Source organism: Ornithorhynchus anatinus, chromosome X2 (assembly GCF_004115215.2).
Source record: "Ornithorhynchus anatinus isolate Pmale09 chromosome X2, mOrnAna1.pri.v4, whole genome shotgun sequence".
NCBI lineage: Eukaryota > Metazoa > Chordata > Mammalia > Monotremata > Ornithorhynchidae > Ornithorhynchus > Ornithorhynchus anatinus.
This window is the reverse complement of record NC_041750.1, coordinates 18,535,793-18,554,580: the sequence shown is the minus strand read 5'-3', so window position 1 is coordinate 18,554,580 and position 18,788 is coordinate 18,535,793. Positions and strand designations below refer to the sequence as shown.

Genomic DNA, 18,788 nt, shown 5'->3' with positions numbered 1-18,788 from the left:
TTGAAAAGCCTGCTGAGGTTTTTTGTTTGATTGGGGTTTTATTTTGGTGCTTAAGTGCTTATTCCATCATATTTTTTGAGTGCTCACTGTGTGCAGAGCACTGTACTAAGCACTTCGCACTGTACTATGTGTCAGGCACTGTTGTAGATCCCAGGCGGTCCCGGTCCCACTGCCATTTGGGGCTCACAGTCTAAGTAGGGAGAACAGTCTAAATAGTAGGGTTCAGAAATGTGGCGTTACCGCCTTCCAGGCGGGCAGTTGAGGGAGAGGAGGAATTCTCACAACCCTTAGGGGTTTCCCTTGGACCCCCTCTTGGTCCTCTGAGCCCCAGGGAGAGAGGTGATAGCTTAGTCTTGTCTTGTGTTGCCATCTGGGGGTGTTAGGAAGGGCAGAGATTAGAAGGGGCAAGCTGTACCTGACTTGGGAGTGAGCCTTGCTGTAGAATGGCACAATGTTGTCTTTAGTAACTACATGCCAAATGTTGCCAGACAAGCTTCCTTCTCCCCCACACCTTTCCTTAGTTCCCTTTCTTTGGCTTCCCCTCTTTGAGTCTTGGTAAGATTTGCACGTGGAGGTCTTCCATTAACACTGTCCAAGGAGTATAATCTATTATGCATTGCTGAAATGTTGTGAGACATAAAATTAATTGAAATAACTAGATGGTCTGATTCTGTCATTTTTTTTTCTTTGGAGACAACATGCAGTTTCCTTGAACCAGTTTTGTGTGTATACATTATCTAGAGGGGAATCCTGAAAGCCTGTTTTATGGCTCACAGGGAGTGATTGTCTGTATTCAGGCTATAGATATCTTTTCGGTGGAGGGGAGTGGGAGGAATGTTTTGAAACATTCCAGAAGAAAGTCCAGAAATCATTTTACAAGGTGGAGAAAAATGAAGAACTGTGAGTTCCTTGATTGGGTTGTCTTAAATCAAGCTATTGCTGAAGCTACAGTGACACACATGCTGTTCATGAAAGACTTAATACAGTCTCTTTAATCGGATGAATTGTCTTGTTGTGCAAAAACTGTTATTACACTGTGTGTGAAACCAACCGTGCTGCAAGGGAAAAAAATTAAATTGTCTGACTGAGAGGTCACTTGTGAATAGTAACACAAGATCTATTACCATTATTAGAGCCTCTGGAGAACATTCAGCCTTTTATGGTCTTTCAACTGCTGGAATGAAATATTTTAGTGGTAAATGACATCCTTCCAGGAAATTCTTCTAAAGATTCATTATCTGCTGTTTCTGAGTGAAAACAGGGAGAGGGGGGAAAAAAAAGAACAAATGGCATTGTTTTATTCAGGTAGAAATCATGTGTGAGAGAGAAAAATCCATCAGAGTTGATTTGTTTGGATGACAGTCACCTTTAAATGTTTCTTATTACACACCGTTCTTAATCTCTTCAGAGCAGTACCACAGATTGCTTTAATAGCGTGGTGTCAGTATTTTGTAGACTACTCCTTTGGGTAGATTTTTGATGGGATGTTTTTTTGTTTGGTTTTTTTTTCTTTACTAGTTTATGTGTTATGGCTTTGCAGTAGTTTACTCCCAAGCCTTCAATTTAGTATCACAGAATCTGAAGTCATAAGTGTTGTTTTGGGGGGTTTATTTGTTTTGCACATAATGGCTTTGCTTTTAATTTGAGGATATTGTTGTTGGTGGTGAGATTTCCTCAAGTAAATATGTTAGCTTTTAACAAAGGACAATCAAACTTCAGTATCTGTATTTTAAGCAACCTCTTCCTGAAGTGTATGAACAGCTATTGTTTAGAATGTGAAGCACTGCACCCTGGTTTTCCTTTCCAGTGGATGACTTTCATTATGAGCTGCCAATTTATTTGGTTATAGTTTATAGTACTCTTTCTATAGCTGCAGTGCATGTTTTGGGTGGTTATTACCCATAGCATAGCAGCTGATTTGGAAATTTCTTTTTTTGTCTGTCAATTGAGTGAGTTTTTTTTCTTCAGTTATTTAGTTACAGCATCCCTGTTTCACTGCCCCCCCCCCAAAAAAATTCACTCTTTCATAGCTGAAAAGACCCATGATTGTTAGAGGAATATGAATTGCCGGATAGATATGTTGGCAGGTTGGGCATTGGAGGAGGCTTTTGTTACAGGTAGACATTTTAATGTGTGCATTGAAAGTTATTTGTTGAAATGGAGGTTGAGGGATGGAATAGAGAAAGGAGAGTAATTGTCATTAAGGCTAATACCCAGATACTTGAGCTTCATTTAGGAATACAAATAATTTTACAATATGAGAGCTGAAAACCCTTTGTCAGATTGCTAATGGGAGGCTTGACCTAGCTGCTGTTGCTGCTGCTGCATCTTTGGGGATGGTGAGAGATGCAAAATGCAGTGTTGCTAGGCAACTTACTTGGCTGCCTTGTGAGCAGGTTCATAGGCACTGAGAGCTAATGAATCCTCATGTCTGCTTTTTGAAGCTGTTCAAAAGCCAATGAAGTCATACCCAATCATTTAGCATTTACAAGTACCTGGGTCAGTGTTGCCATCATTTACCCATTAAATTAGGCTGGATGTTTAGTCTGTATTGAATATTGGCTTACTTTGTACTGCTGGGCGGTATTGGGGAGGAGTTGGAGTGATAAAGTTCTCTTTAAAGAGCAAGAAATACATTTTAGCTCGTGTGTCTAAATTACACCATTTACAAAGAGCTTCCCACCCCTCACCCCTGACCTAATCTCACCCTCACATCCCCACTAATCTTCTTTAAGGTGAATAGGCTGAACTGTTTAACCTCTCATCATATATTTTTTTCTAAACTTTGACTATGCTTGATACCCACAGTCTTTATTGAAGTAAAGTGTCCAAATCCGGAGACACTCTAGTTGGAATTTTAATGGTGGCAAGTGAAGAGAGAATTACTTCGTCTGCCTTTCAGATAACTCTGTCGAGGTCTCTCTAAATTCAGTTTGAGGATAGCATTGATTTATGTTGAGTCTGCTTTTCTCATGCCATTTTCCAGCCTCTTCTTTTCCATTTTACAAGCATGGGATTTTTTAAATTCCTTAGGTGAATTTCCTTATGTTTGTCTTGAATATTTTTTTTTTGCCTCATTTGGTTCGGACCAGTAGTAGCTCTCATCCTTCTACCCTTTCTTCCTACATTTGCAGAACCCACTCTCTACCTTTTCTTATTTTTTCCCCTCTCTCCTCGGAAGTCTCTTTCCCTTTCCCAAAACAGTAACTGCCAATTCCCTTGTCTGCAATTTATTTTAGTGTCTGTCTTCCCCTCTAGACTGAAAGCTCCCTGTGGAAAGGAATCGTGTCTCCCAACTCCGTTGTAGTATACCCTCCCTAGCGCTTACTATAGTGCTCTGCACATAGTTATCGTTCAATAAATACCATTGATTAGTTGATTAATTCACTCCCATGGCTTACAGTCTAATAGGGGAAACAGACATTAGGCACAACAGAGATTTACATAAGTGCCGTGGGTGCAGTGAGTATCAAAGGGCTTAAAGGGGTACAGACCCCAGTGCCTGCGTGATGCAGAAGGGAAGTAAAATACGGTGGGGAGATGAGGGATTAAGCAGGGAGAGCTTCTTGGAGATGTGATTTTTAGTAAGGATTTAAGGAATGGAAGAGTGGTGGACTGTTGGATATGAAGGGGAAAGGAGCTCCAGGCGGAAGGCTGGGATGTGAACAAGGGGTCAAAGGCAAGAGAGATGAGATCAAGGTACAGTCAATAAATTGGTGTTAGAAGAGCAAGGTTGGCACACTGGGTTGGAGTGGGAGGTTAAGTAGGAGGAGGAGAGCCAATGGAGTTCCTTAAAGCCAGCGGCAAGGAGTTTCTGCTTGATGTGGAGGTGGCTTGGTGACCACCCCTGGAGGTTTCTGAGAAGTGGGTAGATGTGCACAGAATGATTTTTTACAAAAGATGATCCTGGCAGCAGTGTGAAGTATGGACTCAAGAGGAGAAAAAGGAAGTAGAAGCAGCGTGGCTCAGTGGCAAGATCCCGGGCTTGGGAGTCAGAGGTCGTGGGTTCTAATCCCGGCTTTGCCACTTGTCTGCTGTGTGACCTTGGGCAAGTCACTTCACTTCTCGGGGCCTCAGTTACCTCATCTGTAAAAATGGGGATAAAAAATGTGAGCCCCACGTGGGACAATCTGATTACCCTGTATCTACCCCAGCGCTTAGAACAGTGCTCCGCACATAGGAAGCGCTTAACAAATACCATAATTATTATGATTATTAAGTAGGGAGGTTAGCCAGGAGGCTGATGCAGTAATCCAAGGGGGATATAGCAAATGCTTCGGCCAACTTGGTAGGAGTTTAAATGGAGAGGAAGATAATAATAATGTTGGTATTTGTTAAGCGTCTACTATGTGCAGAGCACTGTTCTAAGTGCTAGGGTAGATACAGGGTCATCAGATTGTCCCACATGAGGCTCACAGTCTTCTGTGGATTCTAGAGAAGTTGTGAAGATAGAACCAACAGGATTTGGTGACTGGCTGAATATGTGGATTGAAAGGGAGAGAAGAAGAGTCAAGGATAATGCCAAGGTTGCAGGCTTTTGAGTCTGAGAGGATGGTGGTGGTGTCATCAGTCAATCAATTGTGTGAATTGAGCACTTACTGCAAACAGAGCACTGTACTAAGCAATTGGGAGAATGCAATAAAGTAACCATGATCCTTGCCCTCAAGGAGTTGGCAATCTAGTGAATAATTGCAGTATTTGTTAAGCACTTGTGATGTACTAAACTCTGCGATAGTACGGCTTTGACTACCATCTCTACGCAGATGACACGCAGACCTACATCTCCGCCCCCGTCCTCTCCCCCTCCCTTCAGGCTCGCATCTCCTCCTGCCTCCGGGATGTCTCCACCTGGATGTCGGCCCGCCACCTAAAACTCAACATGAGCAAGACTGAGCTCCTCATCTTCCCTCCCAAACCCGGTCCTCTCCCAGACTTCTCTATCACCGTGGATGGCACGACCATCCTTCCCGTCTCTCGGGCCCGCAATCTCGGTGTCATCCTTGACTCGTCTCTCTCGTTCACCCCACACATGCTATCCGTTACCAAGACCTGCCAGTTTCACCTCTACAATATCGCCAAGATCCGCCCTTTCCTCTCCACCCAAATGGCTACCTTACTGCTATAGGCTCTCGTTATATCCCGGCTAGACTACTGTGTCAGCCTTCTCTCTGACCTCCCTTCCTCCTCTCTCGCCCCGCTCCGGTCTATTCTTCACTCCGCTGCCCGGCTCATCTTCCCGCAGAAATGATCTGGGCATGTCACTCCCCTTCTTAAACAACTCCAGTGGTTGCCTATCAACCTCCGCTCCAAACAAAAACTCCTCACTCTAGGCTTCAAGGCTCTCCATCACCTTGCCCCTTCCTACCTCTCCTCCCTTCTCTCTTTCTACCGCCCACCCCGCACGCTCCGCTCCTCCGCCGCCCACCTCCTCACCGACCCTCGGTCTCGCCCATCCCGCCGTCGACCCCTGGGCCACATCCTCCCGCGGTCCTGGAACGCCCTCCCTCCTCACCTCCGCCAAACTGATTCTCTTCCCCTCTTCAAAACCCTACTTAAAACTCACCTCCTCCAAGAGGCCTTTCCAGACTGAGCTCCTCTTCTCCCTCTAGTCCCTCAACCACCCCCCCTTCACCTCTCCGCAGCTAAACCCTCTTTTCCCCCTTTCCCTCTGCTCCTCCCCCTCTCCCTTCCCATCCCCTCAGCACTGTACTCGTCCGCTCAACTGTATATATTTCCATTACCCTATTTATTTTGTTAATGAATTGTACATTGCCTTGATTCTATTTAGTTGCCATTGTTTTTACGAGATGTTCTTCCCCTTGACTCTGTTTATTACCACTGTTCTTGTCTGTCCGTCTCCCCCGATTGGACTGTAAGCCCGTCAAACGGCAGGGACTGTCTCTATCTGTTGCCGACTTGTTCATTCCAAGCGCTTAGTACAGTGCTCTGCACATAGTAAGCGCTCAATAAATACTATTGAATGAATGAATGAATGAATATAAGCAGATTGAACATGGGGCTCACAGTCTAAGAGGAAGGGAGAACAGGTATTGAATCCCCATTTTACAGCTGAGGAAATTGAGGCACAAAGAAGCGAAATGCCCAAGGTCGCACAGCAGAAAAATGACAGAGTTGAAATTAGAACCCAGGTCTCCTGACTTCCAGGTGTGCTCTTTCCACTAGACTTTGCTGCTTCTGGAAAGTCAGCGGGAGTGGGGTGTTTACGTGGGAAGATGAGGAGTTCAATTTTGTCTGACCGGGTATAAAGTAATGGTATCATTTTACCCAACAAAGATGTGTTTGGGAACTCAAATTGACTTCTGCCAGAGCTTCAACTTGGACATTTTCCTCAACAGTAATCATTGCTTTTGCCTGGATCACAGGTTTTTTTCTTATGCTCTTTCCATTTATTCTAGGTACCAAATCTAGTCTCAGTCTTGCTGTTCAAGTTGGGAAAGCCACTGGAACCTGCACTTTATCGTGACATCTTGTATACTTTGCCAGCCCTTGGTGTCCACAAGGTCAGTATGTTAAAATTATTATCTTTTTGTTTTTCAATCAGGCACATGTATTGAGTGCTTACTATGTGCAGGGCACTTACTAAGCTCTTGGGAGAGTACAATACAATAATAAAGCAGACAACATTTCCGGCCCACAATGAGCTTACGATCTAGAGGGGAAGATATACATTAATATACATTAAGATGTATATACATCTTAATAAGATATACATTAATATAAATAAATAAATTATGGATATGTTTATAAGTGCTGTGGAGCTGGGGGCGGGGGTGGTGAATAAAGGGAACAAGTTAGGGTGACAGAAGGGAGTGGGAAAAGAGGAAATAAGGGTTTAAACAGTGAAGGCCTCTTGGAGAGGATGTGCTTTTGAAGCTTTGAAGGTGGGGAGAGTAATTGTTGAATATGTAAAGAAGGGCGTTCCACGCCCGAGGCAGGAGGTAGGTGAGAGGTCTGAGGTGAGATAGACTAGATCGACTAGATCGAGGTGCAGTGAGTAGATTGACATTAGAGGAGCGAAGTGTGGTACAGTTGAGTAGATTGACATTAGAGGAGCGAAGTGCGTCATCTGGGTTGTAGTAGGAGAATAGCAAGGTGACGTAGGAGAGGGCAAGATGATTGAGTGCTTTAAAGCCAATGGTAAGGAGTTTCTGTTTGATGCAGAGGTGAATGGGCAACCACTGGAGATTCTTGAGGAATGGGAAAACACACTGAACGGTTTTGTAGTAAAATGATCCAGACAGCAGAGTGAAGTATGGACTGGAGTGAGGAGAGACAGGAGACTGATACAGTAATCAAGGCCAGATAGGATAAGTGCTTGGATTAATGTTTTCAGGGAAAATGGGATGGGAATAGGGAAATGTGGGAACCTTAGTTGGAAAATTGTGATTTTCCTTACGTAAGTGCCTCCACTGCATAATTTCCCCACCCTATTTTTTAAGGAGAAAAAAAATCATTTTTTGCACCATATACTGTAATTGTAGGAGTGATAAGTAGACAGAGATGGGTTAGAAAATGCTAAAGCGACAGTTTCTACACTGTGGGGAAGTTTCTTCAGTGATATTTGTGAACTCTGGTGCAGGAAGAGGAGTAGGGACTGCCTATTGTATGCAGCATTTAGGAGAGGAAAATAGAGGAGAAGCAGTCTTAAGTGCCCTCTTTTCTTTCTCTCCTCCTACCTCTTCTTTCCTCCTCCTTTTCTTTCCTCTTCCTTTTTTCTTCCCTTTTTTCCCTTGCTCACCTTTTAGCTAGACTTGATTCTTATATGACCCCCTCATAGTAGCCCAATCCCTGTTTTTGTGCTGCAAAAATTATGCAAATGTGGGGAAATTATGTGAGTGGATTCAGTAATATTTCCTCCGATTTATCATACAACTTTTGGCCTCAGAACTCAGAGTATTTTTACACAATTTCATCATAATTCACCCCCACATTTTTGTTAGAAAGTTTCTCTGTGACGGAGAGGCAGCATGGGGTTTTACCTCTAGTTTTGTGTGTCTCTAAATTGATTGTGAACAGAAGGCATTTCATCAGAAAGCAAGGGTTAGAGCTGGTGTTTTTTTAGGTGTTCACAACTACAAGCTAATCTCCTGAGATCTGTTGAATACTATCAAAAATATAGGTGTGTTTACAGAACACAATTATCACCACTTATTTTATTAGGCCATAGTCCCACCAGCTGTTAAATTTAAAAGCAGAAATTGTTGCTCTGGTTTTGTTCTGTCCATTCTTTATATTTACCAGAGCTGAAGCTTTCACCAAATTTACCTCGAGGTAGTTTCCATCATCCCCTTTCAGGATCGCATCTGGTGAGTTTCCAGTACTCTACCAGTCTCAGCTACGGGAGGGAGAGTCAAACAGAGGCATACCCATTCTATTCCTAACTGGGCCAGCAGCTAGCAAGTGAAAGACAATCTGCTACATGTTAAAATTCACCTATGCTGGGCAACAGCGGCATGAGAGAGAGTCGAGGGTGGAGACTCCACTTTGCTGCAGAGAAGAAGGCAGTGATAAACCACTTCCATATTTTTACCAGGAAAACTCTGTGGCTACATTACCAGAACGGTTGCAGATGGAGACTGGGGTGTTCTGGGAGAGATGTGTCCATGGAGTCTCTGTGGGTCGGAGATGACCCGACAGCATAATAATAATAATAATAATAATAATAATGTTGGTATTTGTTAAGCGCTTACTATGTGCCGAGCACTGTTCTAAGCGCTGGGGTAGACATAGGGGAATCAGGTTGTCCCACGTGGGGCTCACAGTCTTAATCCCCATTTTACAGATGAGGGAACTGAGGCACAGAGAAGTTAAGTGACTTGCCCAGAGTCACACAGCCGGCAAGTGGCAGAGCTGGGATTCGAACTCATGAGCCCTGACTCCAAAGCCCGTGCTCTTTCCACTGAGCCACGCTGCTTCTCCAACAAGGCAAGGTCCCATCATATGACTGAAAGGGTAGCGGGCTCTTTTGTTTGTCTGTTTGTGTTCTCAACGTCATGTCTTAGGTTTGTTTGGTTTTAATTATTATAAAGTTGGTTCCTTGATTGTAAACTTGTTGCAGGCAGGGAATGAGTCAGCTAACTCTGTTTTATTGTGCTCTCCCAAGTGCCAAGTACAGTGCTCTCCACACAGTAAGCACTCAGTAAATACCACTGATTCACGTAGATTAATCTATGTCAAAAATGCTTTTGTATTTTTTCCAGATCTGTGTAGTTCAGATTTTGCGAATAATTAAGATCCTGGGAAACACCCCCAAACTTGGAGCTGTCGCCCTACGCCTGATGACGTCTTTGTGGGAACAACAGGTCAGAAAAAAAAGAATCTTTTGGATGGTAACTGCTACTAAAGATTGTGGATAATTCCACCTGTATCCTATTAACGGTAGTAATCAGCCAGGACTATCAGGAAGGCATGTGGTATTTTAGGAGGACTTCACCATTAAACTAGTTGTTCTGTTCGGGACCATTTGTGACTTCCCTCTAGGGTTCAGATAATAAACTTTCTTCCTATTGAAAGCCATCTGTCCATTTTTGAGGGATGCACCAGAGGGTTATGCTGCTTTTATTTGCTGTGACCGAGCTACAATAATCACAGCATCGTATGCTTATCCGCTGAGTAGAGGAAATACGTTCAAATTTACACTCTAAATGTGAAGCATTGAGCGAGCATTTTGACTGCATACAATTCTGCTCTAAGGTTTTACAGTCTAACTCTGTGACCACTTTTCTGCTTCAATCCTTATAGGATCGCATCTACCCTGAATTGCAGCAGTCCATGGCAACATCTGATGGACCAACTCTGCTTGTTGGCAAGGACACTCAGTGGGAGAAATTGATTGCCAAAGCCTCCTCCATCAGAGATATTTGTCGGCATAGGTAAGCTCTATATGGCTTTAGTGGATGCTCCAGAGATCATCTCAAGTACAAGTCTTTTTTTTTCTAGATGTTGCTCGCAGGTAATAATAGGGATTAGCCTTCCGGGGTGGGCGGTAGAGGACTCTTTGGCTCCTCTAGACTGTAAGCTCGCTCTGGGCAGGGAACATGTCTACCCCGCGGTGGCTGGCACGAAATTTACCGACCCTCTATTGTAGGGACCTCTCCCAAGTGCTCAATACAGTGCTCTGCACACTCTAAGCATTCAGTAAGTACCAGTGATTGATCAATGAATTAGGTAAGCCTTTCAGGGTGCCTGTGGAATCAGAGCTGTTGCTGTTATAAATCTTCAGGAGACCTGGTACCTGGCCGATGGGACCCTGGACCACGGTTTCCAGCTGGGACCGTCCTCCCTCTTCAGATTTCCTCTCTCTGAGCAAGGAAAGAAAGCTGGGAGTGGGAGCTCCTTCAGTGTGTTTCTGAGGAAGCTTCTCCTCCAAGGAAACACCATTCCCTTGGACCCTGGGTAAGGTGGGTGAGGCTTAACCACCCTCTCCCCTCCCTGTTTGGACAGATGACATCATCACACTTCATATCTTCAGCTTGCGGGTCATCTGCTAGTTCCCACTTTCCCCCTTCTGTTTCTGGTCAGGTAAGAAGAAGGTTGGGAAAGGGGGATTATTCCACTCCTCCCTCTTTTCCGCTTCCCACCCTACCATTTTGAGTCTCTTCCTCCTCCTCCCTCCCCGTTTTATGGTATTTGTTAAGCACTTACTATGTGCCAGGCACTGTACAAAGTACTAAGGTAGATACAAGATCATCAGGTTGGACACAGTCCCTGTCCCACATGGGACTCACAGTCTTAACCTCCATTTTGCAGATGAGGTAACTGAGGCCCAAAGAAGTGAACTCACTTGCCCAACGTCACACAGTGGACAAGTCACAGTAAGAGCTCAATACATACGATCGAATAAATGAATGAAAATGGCGGAGCTGGGATTAGAACCCATGTCTTTTTGACTTTATCTGTTGGAGTCGGGGACCTTCACCCGGTCTCCACCCAGTGTCCCCCTGCCCTCTAGGCAGACCTTCTATATGCAGCGGGCCGAGAGCGAGGCCCTGGACGCGGAAGCAGCTGTCTTTTTCCTGGGGCCTCTTAGGTTACCTGCTCATATCCTGGCTCCCTCCACCCTGGGGTAGGCTTGTGCCCAGCCCCCTTTCTTCCCCCTCTGCCCTTGCCTGCTACTCCTGGGCTGTGGGCAGACTCCCAGACTCCCTCCTCCTGCCTCCTCCTCCTCCTCTCCCTCCCCCTCCCCCGCCCCCCTTTTGTCTTCCTCCTCTCTCCCTTCCCCTTCCCTGCCTTCTCCTATTCCTCCTCCTTCCCCCTCCTCCTTCTTCTTTTCCTCCTCCTCCTCCTTCTCTTCCTTCTTCTCTTCCTCCCTCCCTCCTTCTCTTTCTCCTCCATCTTCTCCTCCCCCTTCTCCTCTCCCTCTCTTCCCCCTCCTCCTATCCCTCCTCCTGTCAACCCCTGATTTAGCAAGCAAGAACATGCTCCTGGCTTTTAGTTCCTGGCAGAACCTCCCAGCAAGGCTGACAGTGCCCAATTTAGACTGCAAGCACATTGCTGGCAGAAGCCATTCTGTGCTAGTGCTTCCCACATGGTGGTTGGAGGGGAGTGTAAACCTGACCAGCACAAACAACTCCAGTGGTTGCCTATCAACCTCCGCTCCAAACAAAAACTCCTCACTCTAGGCTTCAAGGCTCTATATCACCTTGCCCCTTCCTACCTCTCCTCCCTTCTCTCTTTCTACCACCCACCCCGCACGCTCCGCTCCTCCGCCGCCCACCTCCTCAACGTCCCTCGGTCTCGCCCATCCTGCCGTCGACCCCCGGGCCACGTCCTCCCGCGGTCCTGGAACGCCCTCCCTCCTCACCTCCGCCAAACTGATTCTCTTCCCCTCTTCAAAACCCTACTTAAAACTCACCTCCTCCAAGAGGCCTTTCCAGACTGAGCTCCTCTTCTCCCTCTACTCCCTCTGCCACCCCCCCTTTACCTCTCTGCAGCTAAACCCTCTTTTCCCCCCTTCCCTCTGCTCCTCCACCTCTCCCTTCCCATCCCCACAGCACTGTACTCGTCCGCTCAACTGTATATATTTCCATTACCCTATTTATTTTGTTAATGAATTGTACATTGCCTTGATTCTATTTAGTTGCCATTGTTTTTACGAGATGTTCTTCCCCTTGACTCTATTTATTGCCATTGTTCTTGTCTGTCCGTCTCCCCCGATTAGACTGTAAGCCCGTCAAACGGCAGGGACTGTCTCTATCTGTTGCCGACTTGTTCATTCCAAGCGCTTAGTACAGTGCTCTGCACATAGTAAGCGCTCAATAAATACTATTGAATGAATGAATGCACACCATCCCCTCCCTTCTCCCCTCTCTCCTCTCCCACTGAGAGAACCTAGTCTCAAGTGCTTAAATGAATAGAGGCTTTTCTTTTTCTCTGGAGCAGAGAGAAAAGCAATTATGTTCCTACCCTTCCTACCTTGTAGCGTCAAAGCAGGTCTGGGATTGGAAGCTCTTGTGGGGAAAAATCTCCCTCCCTGAGCAGACTGAGGACAGATCCTGGGGTCCAGGGTCCTTAAGAGGAGAATCTCCAGGGAGGAAGTCTTACTCTTGCTTCTCCTCTGAAATCAGCAGAGCATGATAGAAGCAGCGTGGCTCAGTGGAAAGAGCACGGGCTTTGGAGTCAGGGCTCATTAGTTCGAATCCCAGCTCTGCCACTTGTCGGCTGTGTGACTGTGGGCAAGTCACTTAACTTCTCTGTGCCTCAGTTCCCTCATCTGTAAAATGGGGATTAAGACTGTGAGCCTCACGTGGGACAACCTGATTCCCCTATGTCTACCCCAGCGCTTAGAACAGTGCTCTGCACATAGTAAGCGCTTAACAAATACCAACATTATTATGATAGGGTGATAAGCTTTTAGAGGACACAACCAGTTTTCTATTGGCTTCCCCCCACCCCCGACCCCGACAACTAGCTGCCTACTCACCTGACCTAGGGGCTCCAGGCCAGCCTCTCACTCCTCTGGTGGCTCACCACCTCCTGCTCGGAGATGCCAGGGCTTCAACTGCCATATCTACAGCCCACAAATGTCTGCTCTGTGGATCAAGGCTTTCCTACGATCAGATGGATCAGTGTAAATGCTGCACGGACTTCGCCATTCTGCTGGATCCCATTATGCCTTTGGACTCTGTGGGAACACTCTCTGCCTGTGGGAGCTCTGGATATGCTAAGCTTCTCTGAGAAGCAGCGTGGCTCAGTGGAAAGAGCATGGGCTTTGGAGTCAGAGATCATGGGTTCGAATCCCAGCTCTGCCACTTGTCAGCTGTGTGACTTTGGGCAAGTCAGTTAACTTCTCTGTGCCTCAGTTACCTCATCTGTAAAATGGGGATTAAGACTGTGAGCCCCACGTGGGACAACCTGATTCCCCTGTGTCTCCCCCAGCGCTTAGAACAGTGCTCTGCACATAGTAAGCGCTTAACAAATACCAACATTATTATTATTATCCTCTGGGATGGCCTCAGCTCCACCTGACTCTTCTGCGGGTCTTCTGCCCCTACCTACAGCCTCTACCTACCCTGTTGCAATGGAAGTGCCCCATGAGGGGCACCTCCATACAAAGCCTGGTGCTTCTGTTCTGAAACCACCCCTTCCCTGCTGGAAAATAATTTCCACAGTCATCCTATAGCTGGTTCCTGCTACCCCACTGCTCCAGCTTTATTTTTCCACCGTTCCAGAAGCCATACGTGTTCACCGGAGCCTGCCAAGTTCCTTGAGTCCTTGTATCACAGGAAAAATGGAAGGGAGATCCTATCTTACAGGATTTCATCTTGCTTACCTCTCCAATTCATCACTTGATAGGGAGTAAAAGAGTCTCCTCTGGCAGAGGAACAGACATCTGAAATTGGCTAGCTGTGTGGAGATGAATTGGATGTCAAGGAGGGCAACTATCACATGATTCCCCAGGTGTGGCATTGCCATCATCGGAAACAGAATGCTCGGCTGGTTGGACCACTGGTCTCACTCTTAGGCTAAGAAGAGTTCTCAAGAAGATGCTTATCCCATAGACTATAAGTTCCTTGTGGGCAGGGAACATGTCTAGCAACTGTATTGTATTGTGTTTTCCCAAGTGCTTAGTAAAGTGCTCTGCACACAGTAACCACTCAGTAAATACCATTGACTGATTGATTGACTACTCACTCCTATCTCAGCATTAGATCCCATGTTCAGAGTTCTAAACTGGTCCATCGACTATAAGCCACCTTGTCAGCATAGCTACCAGAATGTCCAGCTACTTGCCTGGTCTAGTTCATCCAGGACCAGGGAAGACTGTAGACCAAAGTTAAAAAAAACAGCTCTCTGCTCAAGCACTGAAGACAGGCTGAACTTGGGCTCCCTATAAATCCGGAGTCTAAGGGTCTTTATCGGCCTCGCCTGGTGAGATAAGCTATGCTGTAGCTGCATCTAACTGACATCTCGACTAGGACTCGGTCCTCCGTCAGAGATACGGTGTTTGATGAGGAACAACCAGGCAAAGAGTCCCTGCCATGAAATGGAGACTGGCCACCGACCTAAGGCAAGTGGGGGCCCGACTGGAGAAAAGAGCTCTCAAGTTGGTCCCCCAGAATAAAGGGGCCAGCCCTTCAACTAACCCTTCCTCCCTGTGCCCCAAAAGTTGGGGGGCATAAGACCCATCCTGGACCTCAGCGAGATTGATCCTTCAGGGAAGAAAAATTCAAGATAGTCTTTGAACAGAAAATCTTCACTGCCATACCACTGTTCACTGCCATACCAACTGTGTAAGCACCCCGGACCTTGACAGCATTTACATCTACATCTCAGTGTGCCCATCCCACTAAAAACACCTCAGAACTTAGGTGAGTTGCCACCATTTCCCATTCAGGACCATACCATTTGGGTCTGCCTTGATCCCGTGGTTATTTTTGAAATGCTTGATGGCTCTGGGAGTCTGCCACAGAAAAAAGGGAATCCTTATGTTTCCATACCTAGGTGACAGCCTCATCAAGAGTCAAATGTGTCTACCAACTGTGTGTATTGTATTCTCCCAAGCGCTTAGTAGAGTGCTCTGCACATAGTAAATGCTTGATAAATGCCATTGATTGATTGTTCGACTAAAATGGTCAGCCCATTGGGGAGCCTAAGCATAACAGTGACACTCTGGAAGTTAACACCTAAATTCCCCCAAAGCCCAACAGCTCAGGCCAAACCATCAATGGTCTCTACTACAGTAAGCACTCAGTAAATACCATTGATAAGGGCCCACCCAATTTAACAGCAGCAAACAAAGCCAAGGGCAACTGGGACCCCATCTCCTCCATCCTGACTTCTACAGTTCCATCTTTTTGAGTTAGAAGACAAGAAGCTTTGTGGGCAGGGAATGTGTCTGTTTATTGTTCTGCTGTACTCTCCCAAGCACTTAGTTCAATGACTGATGAGACACACACACACTGGCCTTCCGGAGTTCAGTAGTGCCACCAGTGAATGGCTCCCAGGCCCCATAAAGAGACCATGTAGCATAGACCTGGGTGAAATGGGCGAAGGGTTGTGAGAGCTCTTCTGGTTCTCCTTGCTGCCCGGCGAGGGTCATAGAAGCCCCACAGGTTCTGGCATTGGATCCTGTTGATGGAAAGAGTTGGGCAGAGGGAGCGTGCTCTCCGTGCCCTTCCTGGACCCTTTATCCAAGCTCAGGTCTTCCGGGGAAGCCTTTCTTCACCACCTTAGGAGACCCAAAGACCACAAGGAATTAATTCCTACTCTCTAGGGCTGCCACAGCCCTAATGTAATTTTTTTTTTTACTCTTTTTCCCCTATCCATAATTTATTTTCATGTCTGTCTCCCCCTGTAGACTTCCAGCTCCTTTTTAATGGCATTTATTGAGTACTTACTGTGTGCAGAGCACTGTATAAGCACTTGGGAGAGGACAATGCAACAGAGTTGAGGGTGGAGATTGCATCTTCCAATTTGAGTGTATTGTACTTTCCCCAGCACTTAGTAAAGTGCTGTGTACACAGTAAGCATTTGGTAAATACCATTGATTGATTTGTGACATACCTATCGTAAAAGGTATGTCAGTGCTAGGCTCGCTGCTCAAGGGAGGGATGAAAAACATCTCGTTTGAAACAGTTCACACCATAGTGACCACACCAACACTTGTTTACTGGTGTGGCATTCCAGATGGTTCTACCTTTCATCTCTGGGCATAGATAACAGGGTGTGGATCGGGCATTTATGGTGCACTTCTTGCCCCCGTGGTGACTTTTCAATAAAAGGAAGCCCCGAAGAGAGTATGAAACGAGGCTAGAAATTATATGCGCAGATTAGTGGGAACTCAGTTGCATGAATTTGTACTGGGAAGCTTTTCTAACTTAGGCAATAAAATTTCCCCATTCTTGTCCAAAAGCATAGAAACATTCCAGTCCTTGGAGGAAGGTCCTTATTTCATAACAGCTGAGGAGTGGAATAATGGACTAGAGATGGGCACTGTGTGAAGAGAAAGTGATTTTATTAAAATGTATATATATTCCAGTGTGGTAAGAACGAGACCTAAGCCATCATTCATAATGGGGAGGCATAATAAAAGTAATAAGGTATTTGCAAAGCACTTACTGTATGCCAAACACTGTTCTAAGCGGTGGAGTAGATACAAGGTAATCAGGTTGCACACAGTCCTTGTCTCACATGAGGCACACAGTCTCAATCCCCATTTTCCAGATGAGATAGCTGAGGTCCAGAGAAGTGAAATGACTTGCCCAAGGTCACACAGCAGACAAATGGGGGAACCGGGATTAGAACCCCGACCTCTGACTCCCAAGGCCATGCTCTTGCCACTAGGCCGTGTTGCTTCCCAGTATGGCATAAAATTATGGGGGGAGTAAGCAATATGGTAAAGTTGGATAGAGGAAAAATCTGGTGCCAGTCTGTAGAGAGAGGCTAGGAACTGGAGGAAAGTAAAAGAACATATTACATTCAATTTGTCATCCTGTTTCCAGGGAAAAGGCTGCATCTATGCTGAGTGGTGTCTTAAATGTTCTCGGTGTGTGCTATTTCCAACAGGCCATATCAGCACGGTGCAGACATGTTGGCAGCAATTTCTAAGGTGCTGAATGAGTGTACCAAGCTTGATCAGTCTACGCCAGCAGCCTTAGTGTTACAAGGTCTTCATGCACTCTGTCAAGCTGAGGTAAGCTTAATGTGGCAGAATTTGGTAAAAATATGGGGAGAGATTGTTACTCGGGTAACTGATAGGGTAAGCAGAGCTCACTCACATTACGTGTTGATTATTTATCCAGAATAGAGTCTGGAAAATTGGCATATATGTATGAATACAGGGCTGAATATAAATCAGGCTGGGCATAAAAAAAAAACCCAACTAAACAGACAAGCAGGTATTGGGTTCAAAAACATCTTTTAGTTTCTCTTGGTTTTTGATTGTCATGTGTTTTTATAGGAGTATTCAGAACATGACTGCCTCATGCAGATCAGACAGTTCTTTCGGGAGCAGTGGGGAAGGATGACAGAGCGAAGCTTATTAATAGAGGCAAAGGAGGAAGGGATGCGATCTGAATTGTTGGAAAAAATGTGTATCAGTCAGTGGTACTTATTGCATGCTTATTATGTGCAGAACACTGTATTAAGTGCTTGGGAAAGTATAATTTGGTAGACACATTCCCTGCCCACACAAGTGTACGATTTTGTATTTATTTATGTATATAAGCGTCTGTCTCCCCTTCTAGACTGTGAACTCATTGTGGACAGGGAATGTGTCTGTTTATTGTTATATTGTATTCTCCCACACGCTTAGTACAGTGCTTGCACACAGTAAGCACTGAAGAAACATGATTGAATGAATGAATGCCGTATAGAGGGATTAAGAAGTTCTTTAAGAAATACAGTGCTCACAGTAGGATTAAGAAGTTCTTTAAGAAATACAGTGCTCACAGTACCTTGCCTTGACTTGTTGAATTTCTGAATTTCCGTGGCTGTATCTTTCCTCATGTGTGGGCCCACCTCCTACCTGTCAGATTGTTAGCGTCCTAGGTGGAAGGGACTTTTTCTGACTTATTATCACTGAACCTTTCCCAGGGCTTAGCACAGTGCTGTGCACTACGTGTGTCACAAATCTCAAAAATGTTAGTAATAAGGTCCAAGTCAAATACTGAATTTAGCAAATCTAAACCTCTGTCTCCTGAAATAATCCCCATGGCTCATTGCTTCAATGGTGCTTATCAATTTTCACTGGCTTTCCTTTTTCCTTTCAGTGGAATTTCAATATTTTATCAAATCTGTTCTCCACCCTGCCTATTTCTGTGCCTCTTCTCAGTCCTACTTTATTCACTCTAGTCAAATATTTTTTTCCCTTTTTCCATGCTTTCTCTAACGTTTGCTTCTTTGCCTTGTTCCGTATGCAGCAGCCTACCTCCATACCCTCCTGTCAAGATGCCTCCCTTTCCCTCCTTCAACTTTGTCAAAGCTCATATCTTCCAGGAAGCCTTTCTTTACCTTCTTAGGAGACCCAAAGACCAATCAATCTATCTATCAATCATATTTATTGAGCACTTACTATGCACAGAGCACTGTACTGACCATTTGGGAGAGTACATTACAACAGAAGTAACAGACTCATTCCCTGCCCATAATGAGCTCACAGTCTAGAAGGGGAGACAGACATTAACATGAATATATAAGTAATGGAAAATATATCATTTAAAGATGTGATGATTATGATATTTGTTAAGCACTTACCATGTGCCAAGCACTGTTCTAAGCACCAGAGCACTGTTCTAAGTGCTCTGCTTTGGGGTTAGGGGTGGGGC

General features: G+C 45.4%; 1 protein-coding gene across 3 annotated transcripts in view; it reads left to right on the top strand.

Moving 5' to 3' along the window:
• The window catches only part of FOCAD (focadhesin), a 194,538-nt gene that overhangs the window by 70,619 nt on the left and 105,131 nt on the right, over window positions 1-18,788 (top strand). For all 3 annotated transcript variants that reach the window (XM_029052840.2, XM_029052841.2, XM_029052842.2), the window contains 4 exons: window positions 6,417-6,521; window positions 9,222-9,323; window positions 9,763-9,893; window positions 17,029-17,155. In XM_029052840.2, coding sequence (XP_028908673.1) covers window positions 6,417-6,521; window positions 9,222-9,323; window positions 9,763-9,893; window positions 17,029-17,155 — 465 coding nt within the window. The remainder of the gene's footprint in view (window positions 1-6,416; window positions 6,522-9,221; window positions 9,324-9,762; window positions 9,894-17,028; window positions 17,156-18,788) is intronic.